Below are 25,762 nucleotides of genomic sequence, written 5' to 3'. Positions count from 1 at the left end.
GCTCACGTCATACATTTATTAGAAAAATAAGCGAGTTCGAAACTATGCTTGCCTGTCAAACTAGCTGAAAATCGCCAATTGGAGAAATGAATATCAGAAATTCACAAAACATTGCATTTTTATCGATAATAAAATGAATATTAAAATATTTGTATAAAGGTTAGCCCTATAAATCATCAAATTTTAATGGGGATTTTACTGCTACTTCATTTCTGCATTTTCTATCCTGGTATTTATTATTTTTTAGTAAAAGGAAAATCTGAGATTCATCTACATTAAAAAATGCAGTAAAAGCAGAGTTATCCGTTATAAAAAGAATGCCAGTTATGTGATATGTTCTTTTATTCGTGCTTAATATTGAAACAAACTTCGTGTGCTAGTAATCTTCTTGAAATAACCAACCAAGGGTTTTACACGACATAAATCGGTAGATGTAGTTTGTAAAATATTGTCATCAACGTGTGTAATAAAAGTCTTCAAGGGGAAGAATGGATAAATACCATACCATTTAAAGGAGTGTTGTTATTTCTAATAAACATTCTACATGAAAATGAGATTTTATTATTAGTTGGAGAATATTATTATACTGCCCACCTGTACGCTGCTATGTGCCTATTGCTTTCAGCGACACACAAAGTCTAACGAATGAGTCGCGGTTAAATAATTTTCAAATTATTCCGGAGATAACTTTCTACTCTTTCTGTGTGTAAAGTCCTCCACTGTCTGCTCGTTGATAATAGTTAACGATATTGCGCCCTGTCGAAGAAGTACCAAACTGTCATTTCAGTATATAAATTTTATGGGAAAGTTTTTGTTTTATGGGAAAATTTTATGGGAAAGTTTATGGGAAACTTCATTGTTGGGAGGATACAATCAGGAAGGAACTGTTTCCCTGGCATTCGCCACACTCAGGAACGGCCATCAGAATGGTAGAGTGTAAACGTCGACTCTTCTGTCTATAGGACTGTTTTCCACTGCTCTACAATCCAGGAATCGCGCTCCTTTCACCATGTCAATCGGCGTCTAGCATTTGTTGAGGTGATCAATGGCTTGTAAACAGCTACACGACCATTGTAACCCATATCATGGAGTATCTTTCGTATTGTATTAGTGCTGACATTAGTTCAGTACTTTCACAGAGGGTTTGTGTGACTTGAGACAATGGAAAATTACGATTTGGCTCACAATTCTTCGCAGAATTATGTTTTCCGGTTCTGTTAGTTTTCGGGGTTTACCAGGTCGTTTTTTGGCAGATTCAGTTCCATTCCTCTTCCATTTGCATATGACGTCACTAACCGTTGGACTCAGGGATCTCCAGAGTGACTGCGATGTCTTGTACAGAACGCTTGCTTATGTATCATTCCACGTTGGAAGCCTGTCAATTCTGTTCAACGTGTCATCGTGCATGCCCACTTTTGCAATTGTCTATTCGAAGCCCAGTGTACATATTTATAGCAGGTATCTGTGACGTGTTGTATGCATAGGAGCTGTTTCCCCATCCATGGACGGGTGTGCGGATATTAATGGTAGGGAAGTATATATATTCAATGCACTCTGAAACAACAAGAGTAATTATTAAAAACAAATTGCAAAAACAACCCGGTCTACAGTAGCTACTTTTCTTCTTTGTGTTTTGTACATTGGTTTTTCCCGTAAGAAAAGACTGCTTCCTGGTCCATTTCCTTTGCCACTTCTGGGACATCGGCCATTTCTTAAAACGAACGACCACTTTCAATTAAAAAAACTTGCTAAGGAATATGGTGAGGTATTCAGGTGAGTTATTAAAAATATACAGAATTCTAACATATAAATATGCTTAGCAAAAATCTTATGATGTCATAATGGTATTAAATCCAAAATTTTGAGTTTTAAACAAACTTTTCAATTTAATACTTTTCTGTTTTTCCTGATACTTTTTGATTTTTCAGTACAATACTTTTCGAATTTGTAAACAAACATTTCGATTTAGATGCTTCGCTGGCAGCCGATTTGCTATTCTGAAATATCAGAAATGCGGTCCTCATCTGTCAAATTCACCAACAGTGAGCTTCTTTCTGAAAATCCACGAGGTTTGTTATTATTATTATCAATATATTTCTCCGTTGAGAAGACACCCTTAGGACAGCCATTGACTAGAACGGTATGGTTACATTCTAAGGTTTCAAGTGGACTCCATGAGCATAAGGTTACAAAGTCCATGGTACGGTCACCATGAAAGGATGAATTCAAAATTTTGATATTCACGTGTAATTATGATTTTATGTTAGAATATTTCAAATTTTGACATCTTAGGTTGACAATTAAAATAATGAGAAGATATAGTTCAATGGGATCAAAATTAAATGCAGTTTTGAGCCGAATGATAGTGCACTAAAGTTGCACGAGACCATAGGATTTGGGAAAGACCTGCAACCTGTAGGTTTTGTCATTACAGAGCTTTTCCGGTTCAAATCTTAGCTGAATTGAAGAGTTCTATCGTGTTTATGATAGGACTCTTCAATCGCTTGACTATGTAGCGTTGCTGTTCCATATACAGTGAGAAGTAGCTTTTTGAATGATTTCATCGAAGGTGTGATGCAACACCTCAATAACCTAAGGGCTGCTAATTTTTGTCATGAAAAAACAATGTTATCAAGACCAACAGTTGCTTTATTAGGAAGTTCATTTATGGCTTTCATGTGGGTTTCTTTGGTAATGGTGGTGATCGTTAGAGGTATCCTTCTTAGTAGGTCTGAGATGGGTTCTTCTTTTTCTTTTTTATTTATTTAATTTAAAGAGACATAATTTTGTTTATATTTATTTTTTTACAGATGTTAAGATATAATGTTTGTGTATTTTTTAGTTTCAGTGCCATGTCATGTATTGGCATCCATAAAATGCAGGAATCCAAAAACAAACACTGGGTCTATATAACAGGTTTCGACCTTCATAATTTCAGTACCACTAATGTTATATTATTATAATTTTTTTTTAATTTTTTTTGTGAAAATCCCCAAACACGAAAGGTATTACAATTTACAGTAATTAGTAACCTGTGTGCGTTGAAGGTTGAGAAGATATGTATTTAGTAGAAAGGTGGGAACGACATGTTGTATGAAGTAATAAAATTTTTGTATATGGCATGCACATGTCCCAGTTCCTTGAGATAATGTGGCTTCGAAAATGCCCCCGCATACACACTACTCGGACTCACTATCTTGCAGAGTATAGGCAGTGAGATTATGCACTAGCTGCTCCTGATGCCTCCTATATAGTTACTAAGAGGTTCTGTCCAGTGGATTAACTAGTATCCGGCTTGCGAACACTGTTTTAGAGTTGTACACTCACTCTAATTGTATGGAATAATGGATCTGGCCATGATGTCCATCACAATCACAAAAGGCCTTTGATATATTGCATTATGGTAAGAGAGAAGAATTGTTGGAGCTTTGGTCTGGAGTCTGAACATGGGTTTCACAACTTCAGGCCTCCAATATAATTTTCGTATATCGTACATAGCTGTGGTTGAATTAGTTGGTATCTGGGGTTGATTGCATGGTCTCATCTGTCAGAGAATCTTGTTTTTAATCTAGAAAACAGGCAAGTAACTGAACAATTTACGCAATTGCAGATGGAACAATTCATGCAACTTCAGACTGAACAATTCACTCAATTTCAGACACAGTGCCCCCGATAGAGTTGGCAGTTAGCCATATAAAAATAGCTAGGTCTAGATAAGAGGTTTCGAGCCTTCGTAATTTGAATACCACTATTAAGCACTTCCTAATTCATTTCACAAATATACGTGGTCTCAATTCTAATCTCAACGATGTCCATTTCTACTTGCAGTCTGCCAAACCCCGTATACTTTTTCCGACAGAGTCTCAGTTATCAGTTGATTCCTCTACTGCTCATCTCATATGCCCAAATTATTCGCTGTATGATTCCAATCGCCTCAAAGGTTGTACTTGTGCATATCTCCGTTCTGATAATCCCTGTCAGAGACTTGGAAATTTGAAATCTCCTCTCTTTGACCTTCTCTGGCTTAAAATCTCTCTACCTCATTTTGTCAAATTCATCTGTTGTCTCTACCGTTCTCCCAACTTCACTAATCACTCACTTGGAGCTCTTTGACTTCCTCTCTTTGCAACTTGACTTTCTCCATTCCAACTTTCCTAACAGTGAGGTAATTTTGCTTGGTGATTTTAATATTCACAACTCCAGCTGGCTTCCATTTTCTAGTCACATCGACCCAGCAGGTCGAGATGCTGAGGCTTTTGCAATTACTAATGACCTAGCACAGATTGTTCATTTACCTACAAGAATACCGGACAATCCTAATCATACAGCCAATACGCTTGATCTTTTTCTCACAAACAACCCTTCTAAGTACACGGTCGAAGTGAGAGGTCCTTTAGGCACTTCAGATCACAACTCGGTCATTGTCTCTTCTTCAATGGAACCTTTATCTCATGGCTATTCCCAACCTCGTGTTGTTTGGCATTACAAGAATGCAAAATGGGATGATCTGCGAGACTTCTTTTCTTCTTTTCCTTGGTCGGATTACTGTTTCAAAACTTCTGATATCAACATTTACTCAAATCGAGTCAGTGAAATTATTCTTGCAGGAATAGAATTCTTTATCCCACACTCCACTTTAAAATCTAGTCCTTTATCTAAACCTTGGTTTTCCAATCAATGTGCTAAGGCTGTTCAAGAGAAGAATGTTGCATATCGTAATTGTCTTGTTTCTAATTCTTTAGTTTCATTTTCTGCCTACACCAAAGCTCGCAACAATTGTAAAGCAGTTATTAATCAGTCCAAGCCAGTGTTTGAACAGGCTAAAAGTAGAAAATTTGCTTCTTGCCCTAATGGTAGCCGAGCATTCTGGTCTCTTGCCAAAGCCATTGGCCGCAACTTTTGCCCATCTCTGCTCCCACCTCTGTTCAAACCAGATGGTTCTGTTGTCACTTCAGCCAAGGATAAAGCTGATCTGAAAACATCCCATTTTTTTCCAACTCATGTATTAATGATCTTCGTAAAACACATCCCACCATTCACAACATGCTCCATTCAATGCCTCCTGTGGTCTTCCGTCAAAAGGATGTCAGAAGGATTTTGACGAATCTTGATGCTAAGAAAGCTCCAAGTCCCGATGGTATTTCTCCAATTGTTCTCAAAACCTGTGCTCCTGAACTCACTCCTATTCTTTGCCGCCTTTTTTCACTTTCTTATTCCAAAGGTGTTTTTCCTTCTGCTTGGAAATTTGCTCATATACATCCAGTTCCTAAAAAGAGTGACAAATCCCTCCCATCCAATTATCGTCCCATTGCAATTACTTCTACTCTTTCTAAAGTAATGGAGAAATCAATTGATTAACCACCAACTCTTAATCTACCTAGAAACCTTCCGTCTCATCCACGATCGCCAGTATGGATTCCGTCAGTGTCGATCCACTGGTGATATTCTGGCTTATGTTACCCATTTATGGACTAATTCAATAGAAAGTTTCGGTGAAACACAAGTATTTGCTCTTGACATCTCAAAGGCTTTCGATCGTGTTTGGAATAAAGATCTTCTAAACAAGTTTCCATCTTATGGTTTGCCAACTGTTTTTAGTAATTGGTTATCCAGTTTTCTCTCTGACCGCTCACTGAGGGTGATGGTAGATGGCTCTCTGTCTTCTAACTTCTCCACTAATTCCGGTGTCCCCCAAGATTCAGTTCTTTCCCCCCACTCTTTTCCTCTTGAATATTAATGACCTTCTTCCATTGACTGGAAATCCTATCCATAGTTGTGCCGATGATAGCACATTGCATTCTACTTTCCATTTTGAGAAGCTTACCCTGCTCAATCAGCTTCAACTTCTCGAAAATCTGCTACCAATTCCTTAAATGCCGATCTTCAGGTAATTCTATAGTGGGGCAAAGACAACTTAGTTGATTTCAACCCTTCTAAAATTCAGTCTTGTCTTATATCTCGCAAAAAGGATTCTTCTGGTCCTATGCTTATCTTCAGTGACACTCCAATTTCTAGACAAATTGATATATCTCTTTTGGGGATTACTCTGACTTCTAATCTCTCTTGGCACAAACACATTACAAATATTGTTTCCTCTGCATCTAAAAAGCTTGGTTTTCTCTTTCGCTCTAGGCGCTACTTTTCTTCCAAAACAGTTTCTCACTCTGCATAAATCGCAAATCCGTTCTACCATGGAATCTTGTTCCCACATCTGGGGTGGTGTCCCCAAAACCTCTCTCAGGCTTCTTGATTCCATTCAGAAGAGGACAGTGAGGTTAATTAATGATTCATCTCTAACAGAGTCCCTCCACTAGCTGTCTCATAGATGTACTGTTTCTGCTGCATACCTCTTCTACAGATACCTCCATGAGCACGGTTCGTCTGAATTGGATTCTATAATTCCAGCTCTCTCTTTCAAAACAGTTCGAACACGTGCAGCCACCAGCCAACGTCCATTTACTGTTCAACTTCAAACTCACAGAACCAACTTTTCATCTTCTTTGTTTATTCATTCAACTGCCGTTTTCTGGAACAAACTTTCTTCGTACGTATTTCCTGAAAATTAGAGTCTACAGAAATTCAAGTCCAATGTCAACACATGTCTTCTTTCGTCTTCTCAACCTCCATCCAAAGCACGGTGCTAAGTACTATAGGTTCTAATACCTCTCGTGTTTGGGTTTTACACATATATATATATATAAATTTTATTATGTTGTTTTTTTTTTTGTTTGTTTTTTATGAAAATCCAGAAACACAAAATATAATACAATTTATAGTAATTATTACCTTGCGTGGCTTAAAGATTCAGGAGATACAGTATGATGTATTTAGTAGAAAGAACAGGTGGGGAGGGCACGTTGTATGAAGTAATGAAATTTTTGGATATGGTGGTTTTAATCAAACTTTCCGATTTAATACTTTTCTATTTTTTAATACTTTTGATTTTTCAAAATAACAAATATTAAAATGATTAACAGATCTACAGTATGTCAATAAAACAAGTGAAAAGCGTTTTAAGTACATATAAATAAGTATTTTCCATATAGTGTAAGGAAACCACACGCTTTGCTGCACGGACCAAAAAGGAAAAAAGTAGGTAAGAAAATAGTCTTCAATTCTCTCTTTACATAGCTAACTATCCAGTTGACCATTGAATTTCTTCAAACTGTTGACGTCACCTGTCTGAGGAGGTAACTTCTTCCGGCAATCAGCAACTCCCTGGTTAAAGGAAAACTTTCTACAATCTAGCCTAAACCTCTTCCCCTGTAATTTGAATTTATAGCACCTAGTTCTGTAATTCTTTAGAACAACGAAAATTCTTTTTGCCTTCATTATACTATCCGTCTCAGAGTCTTATAATCCTTAATCAGGTTCTCTCTAATGTGTCTGGTTGCCAAGCTCTGTAGCCCACATAATCGAAGTCTATCATCATACGGTCACCCTTTTGCAGATATCACCTTGTGAGTTGCTCATCTTTACACTCTTTCAAGCAGCTCAATATCTCTTTTTTTTTTAGATGAGGTCTCCATACTTGGACAATTGCCTTATACAATAAGGCAATTGAACATGACCTCCATATCACTACAGGATATTGTTCGATAAATCAACGATAACACATCATGAGATCTCCATACTTGGACAATTGCCTTATACAATGAGATCATGACTTCCATATCTCTTCATGATATTGTTCGATAAATCAAAAATAGGACATGATGAGCTTTCCTGGACCCCTACGAAGTTCTCTGAGCAGCTTTTTTACTGCTCAGAGAACTTCATATCTGCCCATATCATACACCCAGAGCTAATTCTTCCTGCACTGTTTTTAATTCAAACCCAAATGTATAAGTTATTTTAGGGTAGCTGTTTCCCAAGATTAAGACCTTTCATTTTACTGAATTAAAACTTAGCTGTCAATTTTTTGTCCATTTTTGAAATCTATTCAAGTCTTCCTGAAGGAGCGTTGTTTGGCATTGATCATTGGAATCGTCATGTCTGACGACTACTGTGCAAGGTGGTGTGGGCAATGTTATGGTGTGGGGAATGTTTTCTTGGCACACGTTGGGTCCATTGATACCCATAGTTTCACGTCTGAATGACATGTTGTACCTAAACATCGTTGCTGACCAAGTGCATCCGTTCATGTTGACAGCTTTCTTTAGTGAGATGGCTACTTCAAGCAGGATAATGGGCAGGTGCACAAAGCTCGAATCACTATGTAATGGTTCCAGAAACATGACAATAACTTTTCTTTGCTGCAGTGATGCGCTCAGTTCCCAGGATCTCAATCGTATTGAACATCTTTGGTACGAGCTGGAAAGGGCTGTTGCTGCAGGCCTACACTGCGTGACACTCATGTCTACATAATACTCTATTCCTGCACAACTTTTACAGCATCTTGTTCAATCCATGCCTAGACGAATTCAGGCTGTTTTGAAGGATAAAGGAGGCTCAACGCGCTAGTGGCAGCACAGTGTAGATCCCTCCAATAAAACTAAATCTTCTCCAACCAGAGTAGCATGCAATTCAATATTCTGTTGCTTGCTATTGAAGTATACAAAATAATAATATGATTATTGCTTTCAACCAGCACATTTACAAAATTCTGTTTTATGCGAAATTAGGGATTGGGTTTTTTCTCACACGCATGTTAACGTTGGCATAAATATTTATTGTGGAAATCTTTAGTCATTATCTGGTTTTTGGTTTTCTGTGAATCTGGTGTTTTTGAAAAAAAAAAAAAAAAACTGATCAACCTAGTGAGTGGAACGAAACAGAGAACTTTTCTCATCACTATCTCAAGTCGTAAGAAATCCCTCATGGATGGAAGCAGTCTGTAAAATTCCAATGAAAGTTCGATATTTTTTTGTATTTATTTTTTTATTTTCTTACCGCTGGATTTATGTTACTCTCCCATTCATAGGGTGTTGGATTTACGGAGAGGACCGTACTTCAGGAGTAATATTGAAAACTCAACTCATGGAAAGCAAAACTGGATTGATAGTGGAAGACCATTTAGAAAGGATGGAAGAAACATTGGCAGGCATAAGGTGAACGATATATGCCAGAGTAGATGGGTGTATCTGGTGAAATAAAGAACCTTTTCTTGCTTTGGAATTAAATCTATAGAAAATTATCAAATCTGAACTGCAGAGATTTCTAAGGAAGAAATGTTCATTAATAATAAAAATTAATAAGAAGCTAGCAAAATTTTATTAATAATAAAATACTGAGGAACCGTTGAAACAAACTTTATTGATAATAAAATACTGAGGAACCAAAGAAGAAATCTTGGCTATTATTGAAAGAAAATGAAAAAAATATTTGAAACTAGCGAAATCTTTATTAATAATAAAATACTGAGAAACCGTTGAGAATTTCTTTTATTAATAATAAAACGCTGAGGAACCGACGAAACAATCTTTTCTTTACTGATAATAAAATACTGAGGAAACAAAGAAGAAATCTTGGCTATTATTGAAAGAAAATACCTGCCATGTTAAATATAAACGATCAGAGATCGACCTCTGATTATTTATATTTAATATGCAGATTACGATTGCATATAGTGGTATTTCACGTAATTCTGAAATCCGTGCTTAGCTGAGTGAGCGCCACTAAATTTCTTTTAATTGGAACCTTTTTTTCTAAATTAATTAGGATTGTTTCTCCAACAGTACTATATTCTTCATTATTCTGGTATTTATTGCTGTTTGTCAAAATCTTTCTATATATTTTTACCTTACATTTTATAGTTAAATACACGCAACATGTTGTGGTTTTTGCATGTTTGCTGTCACTGATGTTCGCTCTACTATTTTCTTTTTACTTTACATTTCATTTTGCTGTTTATTCTTTGATTCATTTGGATTTAATTTCAATTATATAAAAATAACAATAAAAATTTTAATCATGAGGCACTATAGCTCCACTACTTCAAGTAAGTTATAATTAAATTCAGATGTGCAGAGTATTGGAACGCATTACATAACATTTGATTTACGATATTTGATTTGATTACAGCGGTATTCAACATTTTTTGGACATATCCCTTATATTTTTTTTTCGAAAAACATTGCATCCATCCCCGATGTGCATATTTTTTTTCTACGAAATTTGTTTCTCCTAAATGCACTTTAGAGATAATGCCGATGACAACTAACGAATGAAGCCGAAAACATGAATAACATAAATAAATTTACCGTATAGGTCTAGGCAGATTTTCAATACAGATTTGTTGTCTTGTTGCCCTTGAGAGGACACAATTTTCAATCTACGAGAGGTAAGCTGAAATTGTCCATAATGAGGAAGTTAATGCTCAATTTTGTTGGCTTAAGCGATTTTTGTTTTACTCCTCAGAATCGGTTGACTCGAACCGATTCTGAGGAGTTGACTCGAACCGATTCTGAGGAGTTGACTCGAACCGATTCTGAGGAGTTGACTCGAATAATTCCGTTACAACGGATCGTCTCACACTTCACAAAGCCAATGCCCATCTGGACTTCAACTAAGTCTCGGAATAATCCAGTCGCTTTCAAGCGGATTTTCACAAGAGGCATGACCTGTCTTCCACTTGAACTTTATCTCTCCTGAACACTTTATGCCCATAATAAAATTGTGCATTCCCTTTCTCTAGAGAGCAGCAGCTCTCCATTACTCCTACTACTGTGTATTAGCATTAATTGATCTAATGTAAGCCCATTCGTTTGATATATTTACGTTATGATCTATTTAATAACCTATATCTGGATTACTAAGTTGACAAATTAAATTTTGTGTTTTATTATTTTATTGATTTCACAAAGGCAATGCATTTTTATAGCTGTTCAAATGCGTTTTTCTTCCTTTCCTTGCCCAACGTCTGCTTCTGTGCATTTGGTAATTAGCGCTCATGCATTCTGCAGGCTGGGCGCCTCCGTAGCCAGGTGGGAAGGAGCAGCAGTGCGTACCACACGCTTCTTGATTAGACTGGGGCTCGAGCCCGTCACCACCAAATATGGAGGATGCGGAAAGGTCAGGGAATGACCACCGCATATCATGGAGCAATATGGCCTTAGTTGCTAATGCTCCTAAAAACCAAAACAACAGCATTCTACAGGAAAGCGAAAGAAATTTTGGCCTGTACTCCTAATTGAGCATTTCTACAACTTCACTATTTTCTCCCTCATCATTGGTGCGTTCCTGAACCCTTAAATTCTGCTGGATGACATTTACAAATCATTTGCAACTCCTCATTGCAAATGAGTCCCATCCTTACAAAGCAAATTCCTTCTGCTAAACAACAATAACCATAATGAGAATGGCTTCGGCGCAGACACCTTGCTGAGTCTTTTAAATCTGGAGTTAATCACAAGGCTTTTCTCATATAGAAGAACTCTTTATTGCATACATAACGCACATGCCGTACACAATACCCTTCACAGCTACAAGCCAGGGGTTAATACATAACTTGATATGATCCCACTTGTCATGTTTTGTTTGTTAATATTTTTTTGATTGTCTCCCACATGAATAACCTGTACCTATTGTTATCCTGAAGAACGCATAGCTGGTTTGGCACATCATCTAATTTGGTACTTGGCAGACATTATCTGGTTCCGTTCCATCCGTCCTTATTAATCAATATTCTTCGGTTTCTCTTACAACTGAGTTGCCCCGTGATTCTCCAGAAAATACAACTGCCTATGGAACCGAGGCATCGTGCATAAGAAGATTCACTGCTCAGGCCGGACTCGAATTTCTATCAACACTCCAGTTTCATTTTGCTTTATACCATAAACTCGTTTCCACAGCGATTCACTCTCTTATAACATTACAAGGAGTTTTGCGGAGATGGTGGAAACCCCTGGTGCCGTTAGACAACTAACACAGTGCATCGAGTTTAATTATAAGTTCTCTCAGCTAGGGCAGCATTTCCCCGTCTTTGGGAAATGCTGTACTGATGTGCATTTGTTATTAAAAAAGGTGAAGGAACGCTAAACTAGAGCATATCACGGATGCCTGCTACTGCGAGTATGAGGAAAAATGCCATGATTAACAGATGAAGCGATAGGTCCTGGATTTCATGACATCCTCACACAGATTATGCTTCCCCTTTTCTAGTTATCTTTAAATAAATTATCGAAATAAATGTATAAGTCAATAGAACAGCAATGAATTACCTTCAAAAATGTCCTACTTAAAATCAAGTAACAATTTCAATGCATTTGATAAAATATTAATGTTCTGTCAAATTAGTTAGATCAAAGGAAGTACCTGAATAGAACCACGATGGTAATTTTTCATTAATAATAGACTAAGTTGTCATTTTATTTCAATGGTATCTGTTTTTTTTATATATTTTTGTTAACAGATTCTGTAAGCGGTGCTGAATAGCAAGAACAGCGAAGATATGCTTCACATGTTCTGAAGGATTTAGTTTGTGGCGAAGGAAGTATGAAAGAGAATATTCAGCTATTCTCTTATAAATTCAACAGATAAAATGAATAAATAACATTAATTCATAAAATGCATAACGTATTTATGTGTTACGTATTTTTATAGTATTATAAAAATGTGTAACATGATGAGCAGGTCGGTATACAATGTAACGTAACAGTAAAGTTATTGTTTGTTTGGTTTTTAGGAGCATTAGCAACTAAGGCTATATTGCTCCGGGGATATGCGGTGGTCATTCCCTGACCTTTCCGCATCCTCCGTATTTGGTGGTCACAGGCTCGAACCCCGGTCTAATCAAGAAGCGTGCACTACCCACTGCTGCTCCCCTGGCTATGGAGGCGCCAGTAAAGTTATATGTTACCACTCTCTCTCTCTCTCTCTCTCTCTCTCTCTCTCTCTCTCTCTCTCTCTCTCTCTCTCTCTCTCTCTCTCTCAGTTGAGAATGAGAGGTGAAAATTCTGTAGAAAATTTAGGAATTCTATAAAGCCTCTTTAATAAATAAAATTGAAAGTTGATTTCAATTATTTACCAAAGGTGGAATTGCTGAATGTCATTAATAACACATATTTATGAAGTCCACACAAAATCCTAACAGCCCTTAATAAATTCTAAAATGCCTCAAAATGGCCTAATATACGAGTATTAGCTAGAGCATTATGACTAAATAGAAGATATCCCACTCAAACCAAAAATATAGTAAAAAAACTAATGTAGAGGCTCTGTGAACACTTGGTAACGATCTCATAAGTAAATACCCAATACGATGCAACTCTGGACCCTGATCCCCGTTCTTCTTCTGTTTTCTGTATTTTCTGAAACTCCATTCTGTCGGTTGTTGTTGTTGTTATTTGGTTTTTAGGAGCATTAGCAACTAAGGCCATATTGCTCCGGGATATGCGGTGGTCATTCCCTGAATGACCTTTCCGCATCCTCCGTGTTTGGTGGTGACGGGCTCGAACCCCGGTCTAATCAAGAAGCGTGTGCTACGCACTGCTGCTCCTTCCCACCTGGCTACGGAGGCGCCTGCCATTCTGTCGGTGACAGTTTGTATCCGCCTCATGGCCCCCTATAAATCTCAGTTTCTTCAAATATTTTATGGTAGGAAATCTGTGAAATTACCAACCTAAAATGTGGCGAAGACTGTTTCCAAAATATCAATAATTTATAGTATATATTGACAAAATGCGTTATTTATAATGGCACCAATTTTTGTATTTATACTTCTAAAACATGTAGGAAAATTCTCGAATTCGATTATTACATATATGATTTTAGCCGTGTGAAATTATGAGCAAAGTTTTATTCCCTATTACATGGAATTATGAAAATCCGCTGTCTTTTTTTCTTTACACATTTGAATTTAAAAAAAAAAATTATATTTCAATATTTTCTGGAGTGCACCCATTTTATATAAAGAAATATCAACAATTTTATTTTGAAGACAGTATTATGTTCTAGTTGACTTTATTGTTAATTTATTGTTATTAACATTAGACAAGGACTAGGCCAACAGGAAGCACATGAAAAAAAATTACCGTGGCCACAAAAAATGGTCAGACAGTAAGAGAAAATAATCATGGAGTTGTGCCTTCAATTTTGGTAGGAAATGCGGCAACACCGAAAAAGAGAGTCAAATAAAAGGCTATTCACAAATATTTTAAGATTTGATATCTTTCTTATTGATATAGCTCGATATCTCGAATTATCAGAATTACAGAAAACTCTCAGTTTATTAATTTGTTAGTTTTCTTTGTTGAAGTTCCATAAACTCAGAAAAATATCAGTATTGTATGTTTTATTTACTTGACAAGATACAGGATAATTATGATATTATGATTGACTTTATTGTAGTTTTCTGATTTATTTAAAATAAATCAATAATCCGACAGTTTTTTATCAACAGGGTTTTTAAATATAAAATTTACTAGCTTTTTACAGATGAGCAGAATTAGATGGAAATCTTCGGATATCTTTTTAAAAATCGTAGTTTTTGTGGCTTAGTCTGCCAAACTGTTGAAAAGTAGCCCGAAAGATCAGCAGATTTCCCTTCTTGAAGTTTCACTTCGAAACGTTGTAGGATTGATGTTAAATAAAGGAATGTTGTAACTTGTGCCATTTTCTTCCCAGGACACGCTCTTTTACCTTACAATGTAAAAAAGAAGAAAAAAGAAACACTATAAAATATACAGAGTGATTTTTAAAAAAATAATAAACAAGATGGAAATCTTTTTAAACGAAATATTTAGCGTAACCATGCGAATTTTTTGTTTCAAATATGTTAACATTTTATACAAATATGCGTTGAAGTGTTAACATATTCTGAAACATTTAAACGTGACATTTGAATAAATATTTATACTCCAACAAAATAAATCCTTTCTTTTAATATTTTCAAAAAGCTACAATAGCTATTCCGAATTTACTATTTCTAGTTGTTTAATGATATTTTTGCGTAAAAGTATTAAATAATGAAAGAAGAAATAAAAAAGTGAAAAAATAAATAAATAAACAATATATAACAGTATATATACAAACAGTTTAATTAAATACTTTATAAAAATATATTTTTAGTGATATATATATAACTTTTATTTTATGCTGCAGGTGGCAGCTGAGTCATGGATACATAACTTGTTTATTGAGGAACGCGAAAGTTGTCATTGTTACTAGAGTAATGGGAGACGATATAAAATAGTGTTACTTTACGGAAATCGTATATTGGAATTCAATTTTCTTGTATTGCTAGCCTATAAATTCTGTCTTAATGTACTGCTGGAACGTAAGTGAAAGTGATAGAGTTTCTTCTAAAACATTTAAGAAATACTGCACTCATATTTTAAAAGTGTTGCGCTACGAAGTCAATTTAAATTTAAAATCGATTTAAAGTCAATACATCGTAATTTTGAAAGAAAAAAATACTGCATCTTAATTAGCACACGTAATATTTCCCTCGCGACAAAGAGAGAAGTGCACACTTGCTCTTGCGTTTGACTAATGTGACTGTCACAAAGTGGGAAACCAACTTGCTAGTTTAGGCTTGAGAAGCTAAGCAAAGATTATTTAAAAATCAACGTGAATGTTCAAAGATGATTTTACAGTGGTGAGTCTTAGACAGTCTGCTCACCGATGTATAAATTTCTATAAGACATTCGAGGTAAGCGATTTTATTCCTACTTTCCAAATACATAAGTATTGGCTATCCATGCTGCTTACAAGTTGTATTTCAGGAAACTGCAATTCCGAAAAATTAAAGTATTCTGTATTAACTTGACTATTAATTGGTGAGTAAAATTTCACATTATCAGCAAATATTAATATTTTGCCAATGTATTGTCTTCAAACCATACATTCAGTATTTTTGAATTAGAACTTTAGATTAAATGTAAATTAAATCAGTAAGTTCAATCAGAATTGGCAGAAACAATAAATGGATTTCAGTTTTATTATGATAGTGGTCAATATATGGGTGTATAGCTGTGACGGTGTTTGTAAGTGGTTTTCTATAGTACTATAGTTGAATCTTAAACTTGCTCAAATATATTAAAAAGATCTAATACTTCTGCGAAGAAAGCGCTGAAAACGTTAAAAATAAGTTGTTATGAAAAAAAAAATATAAATAAACAAAATAAGACAGAGCATTTTCCTCACTTTAAAAATCAAAAGAGGATACGTCCGGTGGGAATAAGAACAGTGCGATTAATCATTAGGGTGAACTCCAGTCCACGGCCAGATTACAGTGGAACTTACCCACCACCTTTTTTTTATCTGCGTCCCATGCACTAGCGTATTTTGCGTAATGGCTAAACTTAAGTTTAAAAAAAAAAAAAATCTGTAATGATTAATTGCGCTTTTTGTCCGCGGGGTGAAGTTTTTTAACTCCTTCCTGGAAATTCTAATGTATCAACCAGAAAAATAGGCAACTTATTATACATCTGCGCTTTTTTTTCTGACAATTATACTAAGATTTCATGATAAAATTAAAAAAAAAAAAAAAAAAAAAAAAGCAAAAGAAAATTTTGCATAAAACCCAGTAGAAAGACTAAAGATATTGAACTTTTTACTTTGTGACTTGATTAAATCTGCATTGCATTCAAATAAATTCCCTATAATTAGCAGATAACAACATACTTCATCATACTACTGCGTTTGTGGCTAATTCTGAAATTAGGAGTGGCTTTGGTATTTCATTTCTAAAGTTTATAATAAACTAAATTCTCAATAATTACAAGTTTGCCGTATTATTTTAGAAAGAAAAATACGCAATTCTATAGATTTTTTTATCCTCAATAATTACAAAATTGCAGCGAAGTTTTACATAAAATATCTAACTTATTGTTGCCCTCGGAGATTCTTCTTCACTTTTGTTAATGGCATATCCACTTTAATAAAGAGTTAAATAATTTGCATATCTCTCTCTAAATCATTACATGTTTGTCACTATATTCAAAAGCAACTAAATTCCTTGCTCATGAATATATTTTTTTTTCCTTTAATTAATTTATATTAAATTTTTACTTACCCATTGAGAAGGGAATAAAATATTCTGGATTTTTTAACGTTTTCCCATCAGGTTCCAGAAATCTTTCAGGATTGAATTCGTCTGGATTTTCCCAATATAATGAGTCATGGAGGATGGCCCATATATTTACAATTACTACTGTTCCTTTCGGAATGTGATAGTTGGATAATGTTGTATCTTCAGAAGCACTAAATATAATATGCAGTAATAAATTACACTGTAGCTAGAACCATTGGTTGATATTAGAACTTCAATTACTTTTAGCCAGCTTAAATAAGGCACTTTATTCGAATGAGAAAATTTAAATTAAAAAAATTTATATATAATATTTATTCTATTTTTATATAAGGCAAAATTCAACGAAATGTACAGTATAGGAACAAATAAGTAGCAAAAACAAATATTAATAACTTTCTTATACTTTATTTATTTTTGGCGCATAGGCTGCTCGCCAGAGGCGAGAATCGAACCCGCGCCCTTTGGGTTGCCAGGCAGGCACTTTACCCACCCGGCTAGCCCGGTCTGCTCTTATACTTTATGCTGAGGTCCAGCAATCCGATGTTATTTTTACCGTCGTATTTTTCATTTTAGGACTGATTCAAATTTTTTGTTAGATTTTTTTTTCGGTGATATTTCAGTTATAATTTTTTCTCTGAAACTTCTGTAATGTGACGAGTATGGATTTGACATTACTTCCCGAAGGAAATTAGCAAATCTTTGGCTGAATTCCACTTTAATTTAAAGTGGAATTCAGCTGAAACTTTGCCAAATTGCCTTTTGTGACAACCCATTATCGAAGGTTTTGTTCGTAAATCTTTCTTTGGGAAAAGTTTTTGAATTGAAAAATTTTCAAATAGTTATTATTCAGTCCACTCAGCAGTGTTGTTCAATATCTGGTTCTTCTTATCTCAATTTCTCTTTATTTAATTCTATTTGATTGAATATCTAGCTGCATTCGCTTCCCTTCTTACATTTGATTGTTGACAAGCCTCAATCCAGATTGCAGTGCTATGTCCTTAGTACAGCTGCTTATTTGGACGGTTTTCTCAAGGGGGTCATTTAGTTTTACAGCAGCCATTTGACGGTCTTATCCGTTTATTGATTTTGACGCTTTAACTAATGCTATGTTCGTCTTTCGCTGTTTTTTTCTTTCTTTAAGCTTCGGATTGTCACTTTTCTTATCTTTTTTTTTTTATCTTAAAGATTTTAATATACTAATACCGTATAAACCTGAACTTTAAATTAATTGATATCTGTGCTTTTGAAAATAAGTTCTAGTGAAAAGGGAAGAACTTGCATAAATAAACCTTAGAAATATGCTGAACAATACCTGAATATGAAAAGCTAAACGTTAATGTATATAGTTGCTACATCATTTGCGTTATACTTGGAAAAAAAAAATTACTTGTCTATATTGTTTTGGTGATCACAATGTTTTGGCACACCCGTGTGCCAAAACATTGTGATCACCTCTGTTTTCACAATTAGACCAACCCCCGGCACCTAGCAGTCACTTCGCCGCCCGTTCAATATATATAGCAACAGCACAGGTAGTGTCTGCAGTTCATCAGTACAAAGCCTGTGAAATGGGAAAAGAAAAGGACCTGACGGTGTTTGAGCGGGGAATGATTTGCGGCGATAGGAAGGCGGGAGCCAGCAGATCAGTGACCGAGGGCATTTTCAGATATTCGAGAGCAGTTGTCGTGAAGGTGTGGCAGGAATGGTCCAAAGAAGAACACACAACCACCCAACATGCCATTACGCGATTACCAACCATTACCACTGGTTGGTAATCAAGATGAATGGCGGCTGGCACGTGCTGTCCGGCCCAACAGATGGGTCACGATCGCTCAGTTAACAGATCCCTCAGATCCCTGGTAGACTACAACCAGGAAGCACAGACAAACGTTTCCGAGCACACAATCCAACAGACGCTCTTGCGGATAGGCCAATGCAGTAGACAACCTGTTCATGAGCCCATATAGATCGACCATCACCAGCATCTGAAACCTCAGTGGGCACGGGAACGCCGTTTGCTGGAAATTGGACTACTGGGAAAGAGTTGCCTGTACTTAATAATCAATGTTCCTGCTCCGTCATGCCGATGGACAGGTGCATATTCTGCTGCGAATAGGTGAACAGCTGCAACCGGACTGCACGATTGGACGAAGACTGGCTGGTGGTAGTGATATCAATCACTGATATCACTGCTTTCATATCAGTTGATATCACTGCTTTCCTATCAGTTGATATCAAATATTGATATCAGTGATTACAAATTTCAAATTATTTTATTAGTCACCCAGAATTTATTCTATTTATCCATTCGTGTAATGTGCCTGTAAATTGCGTGTGTTCTCAGGTCAATTTGTCTGTTTTGTTGGACGAAAAACTCACGGTTTCTGGGGGGGGGGAACCTCGCTACTCAGCGACTAACTCAGCCACGGAGTGAAAAAAAAACCCATTAAAGTTCCTCGCAACATCGATGGGATTCGAACCCGGGCCTTTTCTGCCCGGTGTGAGGAGAATGGTAACGATACCATTGTGCTACACACGCAGACCGCATATAAATACAGTGTTCAAGTGCCGCTGTGAATATGATACAAAGGTACATAGACATACATTTGGTTCTTGATTCGGAATGATCGCACTGATAAAAGACAAAGCCTTTCAAATGGACATTCCGGAAAAACAAATGGATTAACCAGAGGGGTATTTTTTAATTTTTAATTGGCGATTTTTAACTTGTTGTTTAGCACTTGTGTTAAAGACATACTATATTCTCCACAGAAGTGAAATAAACTATGATATAGTATTAGTGCATGTTTCGGTTTTTTTCTTCTCTGGTAGAAACCAAGATGCTATATAATTGCATAAAGAAACACCAAGAAACAGAAACAGAAATCATTTCTAGCAGTATTAAGTGTAATTATTCACTAGTTAATTGCTGCGTAAGAAAAACTTCAGTTCTGTTAAATTGCTGTTTAACTGTAATTTCAAGTTTAATTTTAAAGAGATATGGTTTTGACGTAAGATTACTTACATTCTGTTCAGGTTCAATACGGAAACTGTTTGCCATCTAGACAGTTCCATTAGAGTTGAACATGTGTAGGGAAGGCTCAGATGGTCATCCCACTTTATTGGTGCCTCATATCCTATAACATTATCTATTTCAGCATGAATGCGATTCTGAACATCAGGAAATGCTGCCATTGCTAAAAGACTCCACATAATTGATGATTTCGTGGTAAAGCTTCCTGCCCCCAAAAAAGCGGCAGTGTTGCCTAGCAAGCTAGTCTCTGTAAATAAACAAATTATTATTATTTTTTTGTACAACAGGACAAATGCAACATCATCGAGATGACAGTATGTATCTATATTTCTTTCCATGGTAAGAGATAAATATAGATTCTCATCTATTAGGATTCACAGCGGACAAGCTTAAACAGGATAGTTTTAGTAGCCGCTACGAATGTCGGAGAAAAAAGCCGCATGCGGACTTTAGAAAAATTTAACCAACCAATCTGAAATTTAAAGGATACTACGCGTCCGGTAGGGCATCCGTAGCGGAGTGCTCAGGAGCAGGGTGCAGTAACGCATTCTCTTTGAGTAGACCGGGGTTCAACCCCTCCACTGCTAAATACAGTCGATCTGCCAACGCGCACTGGACCAACGTGGCAGAGTATGGTCTATTTCCTTCAATATGAATCGTTGAGGAGGAGGCTTCCATCCTGTAATGGATTGATAATGGCTGCAGTTTACCTTTTTTTACGCACCCAGTGCAACCGCTTCACATATCACGAGGGCCGCAGCCATTGCATTGCAAATGACATCAAGAAAATACTAGTTGTCGTTTATTTAAAAGAATTCGTCTGAAGGAGAACATGTTTATTCTCCTTCTGAAATTTACCAACATTCAAAATAATTTTTATTGCTATTATGCAATTTTCCGTTGTTAAATGAACCGTCAACTCTAATCGACACAATTACAATAATACGACAACAGGTGTTATGTGTTTCCCGGGCCACTGAAATTAAGTAGAATATTCATTACGCATGCGTTATTTTTCCCTTCGAAATTTTCTGGCGAGTGTTACTTACCTTAATACTCTAAATACCTTAATGTATTTCGAGTATTAATGTTATGACTTATAAATTAATTGATAACACTTACAGCCACCAGCTAAACGTTTCATTACTTGTATTTGAAAAAAAAAACATCAGTTAAAAGTGGACTCTGGCGCGCCTCCTCGTGGCTAAGGTTGGGAGTCAGGAGGCAGGGGACCTGGGGTCCCCTGCTCCTTGGCTGCGAAGTCGCCACGGGGATAACATAACAACACACCTGCATACATACACTTGCCACCCTTGGCCTTTTGCCATTTCAGAAGCTACAGCGGTATATAGGGGAAACCCAGGAGACCGCAATTAAACAAATAGACCTTGACCTTGAGTACTTTGTTCATAAAATCGTGTGTTCTCTGGTCGATATGCCCTGTATCGCCGGACGAAAAACTGAGATTCCGGTGGGGAAGAGAGAACTTTGCGGTGCTTACCTCGGACCGACCGACTAACTGAAGCACAGAGTGAAAAATGTCCATAAAAGTTCCTCGTTTCATTGACGAGAACGAACCCCTCGCTTTTCTACCTGGTGTGAGGAGGACAGTGGTTATATCTACTGTGCTACTACGCACACTGGCCAAAAAATGCGAACTTGATTCGTATCAAATCGGGCCTTTATTTATTAGTATCAAATCGGGCCTTTATTTATTAGTATCAAACCGGGCAGCCTTGGTTTCGAATAATGACAATTGTGAGGTGCGGCATGAATTCCATGAGGTCTCTTAATGTATTTCGGTCTAATTTTAATCGTTCTTCTAGAAAAAATATCGCATTGCTGCGACAATGTTGGAGGAAGAGAACTATGGTGCCGAATAGCCCTCCAGCATGTCCCACACATTCCCAAAAATCATTACGATCAGGTCAATGTGGAGCCAGGAAAGATGATGAAAATCCGTGTCATGTTCTGCGAACCATATATGCACTGTTGCATTGTCATTTATGAAATGGCGATCACCTTCAGGATAAAAGTGTAACACTGCTAGGTGCACTAAATATGATACAAAATTCAAATACTGTCTGGATGACATTCGACCATCAACAGGTATCAACGGACTCAGATCGTGCCAACAAAACATTCCCCATACCATGATACCACCTCCAGATGCTTGAGTTGTCTTAACAAGACAAACATTGTCCACCCCTTCGTGAGGTTCTCGGAACATTCTTTGCCTACCGACAGGGCAAAACAAAGTGTATCCTGATTCGTTTGACCAAGTGACTTTCTTCAGTTATTCCACTATCCAATGAGGACACTCGGGGCACCACTGCAAGCATATTTTTCTGTTTTTCTCTGAAACAAGTGGTCTCCGAATAGACAGTTTTTATTTCAATTCCCTGAGCATCGTACGGGTTGAAATAGGGCAGTTCTGGAGTTTGTTGAATTTAAATGTAATTTTCTGCATTCTGATTGTCCTATTTGTCCATACAGTCCTCTTTAGAGTACAACACCTTCGATCGTGAAGTATTGTTTTTTTGCTACATTTACGCTTTTCAGATCTGGAAGAACCATTTGTTTTGCAGTCATTAAAAACTTTTAAGATGGCTGTTTTTAAGAAACCAGTTATGTCTTTTGTTTCTTGAATGATGGATGCTGCTAAATGTGCACCCTCAATATGACTTTTTTTTTTCAAAGTCTGAAAAACCACGCGTTTTCCCCATTCAGACTTCAGATTACTGCAATTTAATAGCTTGTGCAGTCTTAATACTCAACGAGGCAACTCGTTATAACCACATGTCACAGTTTTCATTGCATCTATTTGCATTTATTTTCATATATTTGCATTTCTTTTGTCTGTGACTTTCTTAATACAAATATTTATTTTTTGGTTATAATGTCTAGCCATATACCTGATGAATATAGTCGGTACAGAATAGCACTAGTAGTACAAACGTACTAGTGCTATACCTGATAGATAGGGGCACATAGAGGACATTGTGTTACATGTCAGGGCGGTGATGGGTTTTGCCACAAATCATTCGATTGTCACTTGAGGAATCATGAACAGTGCTAAGCCAGTCGTGAGTGTTATGTTTTGTGTTTAGTGTGTTGTCGTTCTTGTGTTGTATAACTGGCCTCTTAGCATCCGTCCAGCAGCAGTCGCCAGGAGAGACGGCCCTCCCACTCGTAGCAGAGACGAGAACTAGCTGTTAGCTAGTTCTAGTCTCTGCCACGAGTGGGCGGGCCGTCTACCTTACTGTTGCAAAGAACCATTGGCTGGACAGCCTGTGCACTTGTTTCTACAAGAAAACAAGCAAGCCCATGAGAAAGAAGAGAAGGTTAATAGCAGGAAGAGTATGGATGAAAGAGGAAGACATAGAGGGAATATTAGGAGAGACATCGCCAGCCGAAAGTAGAACATATTAGCAAGTAAGGAAAAAACTGAAGAAGCGTTCAGAAAACCAATGAATGAACTGGGGAAAAGATACAAAGTGCACGCTTTTGGACAGATAGTAATAATAATAGTAATCGTGGCATGTGATGCAAGAAAGCATGCGTATAGGCTTATGTAGCATCAGCCAAAAAAAAAAAAAAAAAAATTCACACAACCATTCCCTCTAAATGATTGTCCAGGTCCTCCTTAAATTAATTTAACCTATCAACTTCCACAACGACAGATGGAAGTTTATTCCAGCAATTAACCACCCGGTGGCTAAAGGCAAATATCCACACATCCATTTTACAGCTGTCTTTCCTCAATTTGAATTTATGCCCCCTTAGGGTCGTAATCTGAACAAGTCGAAGAATTCCATTAGAATTCAGCGTGCTCAACCCATTCAAGGCCTCACACACCTCAATCAAATCACCTTGCAGGAGCCTAGTCTCCAGCGGCTGCAATTTGCAGAATTTAAGCCTCTCTTGATAAGAGGATCCCTTCATTCCCCTCACCAATCTTGTTGCCCTTCTCTGTACACGCTCAAGCAAATGTACATCCTTCCTAAAATGAGGGGCTCAGACCTGTACGCAGTACACCAGGCGTGGCCTTACCATTGCTTTATACAGAGGGACAATTACCTCCTTTTCCCTGCTAGCAAAATTCCTGTATATCATTGACAAAATCCCATGTTCTGCCCTGGCAGCCTGTCTGCATTGCTCAGAAAACTTCATATCTGACTGCACAATTACTCCCAGGTATTTTTCATTTTCTACCACCCTAAGTGTACTACTACACAGTTGGTACGTTCCTCTGGGGTTATTTCTAACCATATGCAGTGCTTTGCATTTCCCAATGTTAAACTTGAGTTTTTCTCAGCCCATCTTCCCAAATTTTCTAGATCCTGTTGCAGTAGCACACTGCCATTACTATCTTTAACAACTATGCCGACGTTTTATTTTTTGCAAACTTAGACACTAAGACTGATATACCTTAATCAATATCATTGATAAATATACCAAACAACAGTGGACCCAACACCAAAACCTGTGCGGCTCCACATTAGTCCACCAAGAGCAGCGCCCATTGATTACCACCCTCTTTCTTCTCCCACTCAACCATCCTTTTATCCATTGTAGAAACTTACCCTTAATACCATTCTTCTCCATTTGTACATTAGTCTTTCATGCGCAACAGTGTCAAAAGCTTTCCTGAAATCCAAATATATGATATAAAAATTATTTTTTGCATCCAGTTCCTTTGTAACCACATCATAATATCCAATAAAATTCGTCAGAGAAGACTTTCCCTTAACAAACCCATGCTGTGTCTGAATTAATGCTGCAGTCTTGTCTAAGTGATCCTGCAATGCCCCTTTAACCAGTGACTCCATTGTTTTACCCGGAACAGAAGTTAAACTAACAGGTCTGTAATTACTCGTGTCGCCCTTCGATCCCCCTTTGTGAATTAGGGATACATTTGCACATCTTCAGTTCGTGGGGACCTCCCCTAAGTCAAAGGATGTTCTTATAATTATGGCTAAGAATTTGCTTACTTCCTCTGCCGCCTCCTTTAATCTAACTGGATAGATCCCATCCACCCTAGGTGCCTTTCTTATGTTTAACTTCAACAATTTCTCCTCCACTTTGCTCTGAGTTATTATAAAATCATTAAGCACCCTGCTACAATTTGATAATCTTCTGGTATTTTCAATCCTTAATAACTCCTCATGTGTGAATGTAGATGCAAAATATTCATTCAGTTTTTTTGCTATCTGAGCAGGATCATCAACAGTCGAACCATCAATATCAAGTGGACCAATCAGATTCATCCCCTTCCTTTTAGAGTTTATATAAGTCAAGAAATCCTTGCTGTTTTTCTTAGCCTCATTTGCCAAAGATTTCTCATAATCTACCTTCGCCTGCCTATTTGGGGGGGATTTTTTTAATGTTATTTATTTATCTTTTTTTATTTATTAAACTTATATCTCGCACACGATTTTCCTACCCGTATTTATATTTATTTAGATTTTTCTTAGGTGCCCTCGAACCAACAAGGCCCCACCTTTTGTCACCTGGCTGCTATATTCTGTATATATCACAGAAGATTCTCAAGATCTTGAGGGTAATTCTTTTGTTTCCCCTTAATCATTTTCCAGGAGTCTCTCGCCAAATTGTGGATGAGTATGTAAACTCTTATCTAGGCAAGCAAGGCGTGTGTTATTTAGAATAACAGGACTCAAAGTGAAAACAAAACATGAAATTTATTACATACACATATACAACATAATATACAATTTAATTAGAAGCATACA

The 25,762-nt window shown here is 36.8% G+C and overlaps 1 protein-coding gene across 1 annotated transcript in view; it reads right to left on the bottom strand.

Moving 5' to 3' along the window:
• Positions 1-14,386: 14,386 nt before the first annotated feature.
• The window catches only part of LOC150088498 (cytochrome P450 2C21-like), an 88,981-nt gene continuing 77,605 nt past the window's right edge, over positions 14,387-25,762 (bottom strand). The window contains exons 7-9 of the mRNA XM_090370193.1: positions 20,001-20,256; positions 16,958-17,145; positions 14,387-14,580 (exon numbers count right to left, since the gene is read on the bottom strand). Coding sequence (XP_090226319.1) covers positions 14,387-14,580; positions 16,958-17,145; positions 20,001-20,256 — 638 coding nt within the window. The remainder of the gene's footprint in view (positions 14,581-16,957; positions 17,146-20,000; positions 20,257-25,762) is intronic.

Source organism: Mastigoproctus giganteus, chromosome 3, assembly GCF_048544385.1.
Source record: "Mastigoproctus giganteus isolate SK-2022 chromosome 3, ASM4854438v1, whole genome shotgun sequence".
NCBI lineage: Eukaryota > Metazoa > Arthropoda > Arachnida > Uropygi > Thelyphonidae > Mastigoproctus > Mastigoproctus giganteus.
This window is presented reverse-complemented; position numbering and strand designations above follow the sequence as displayed.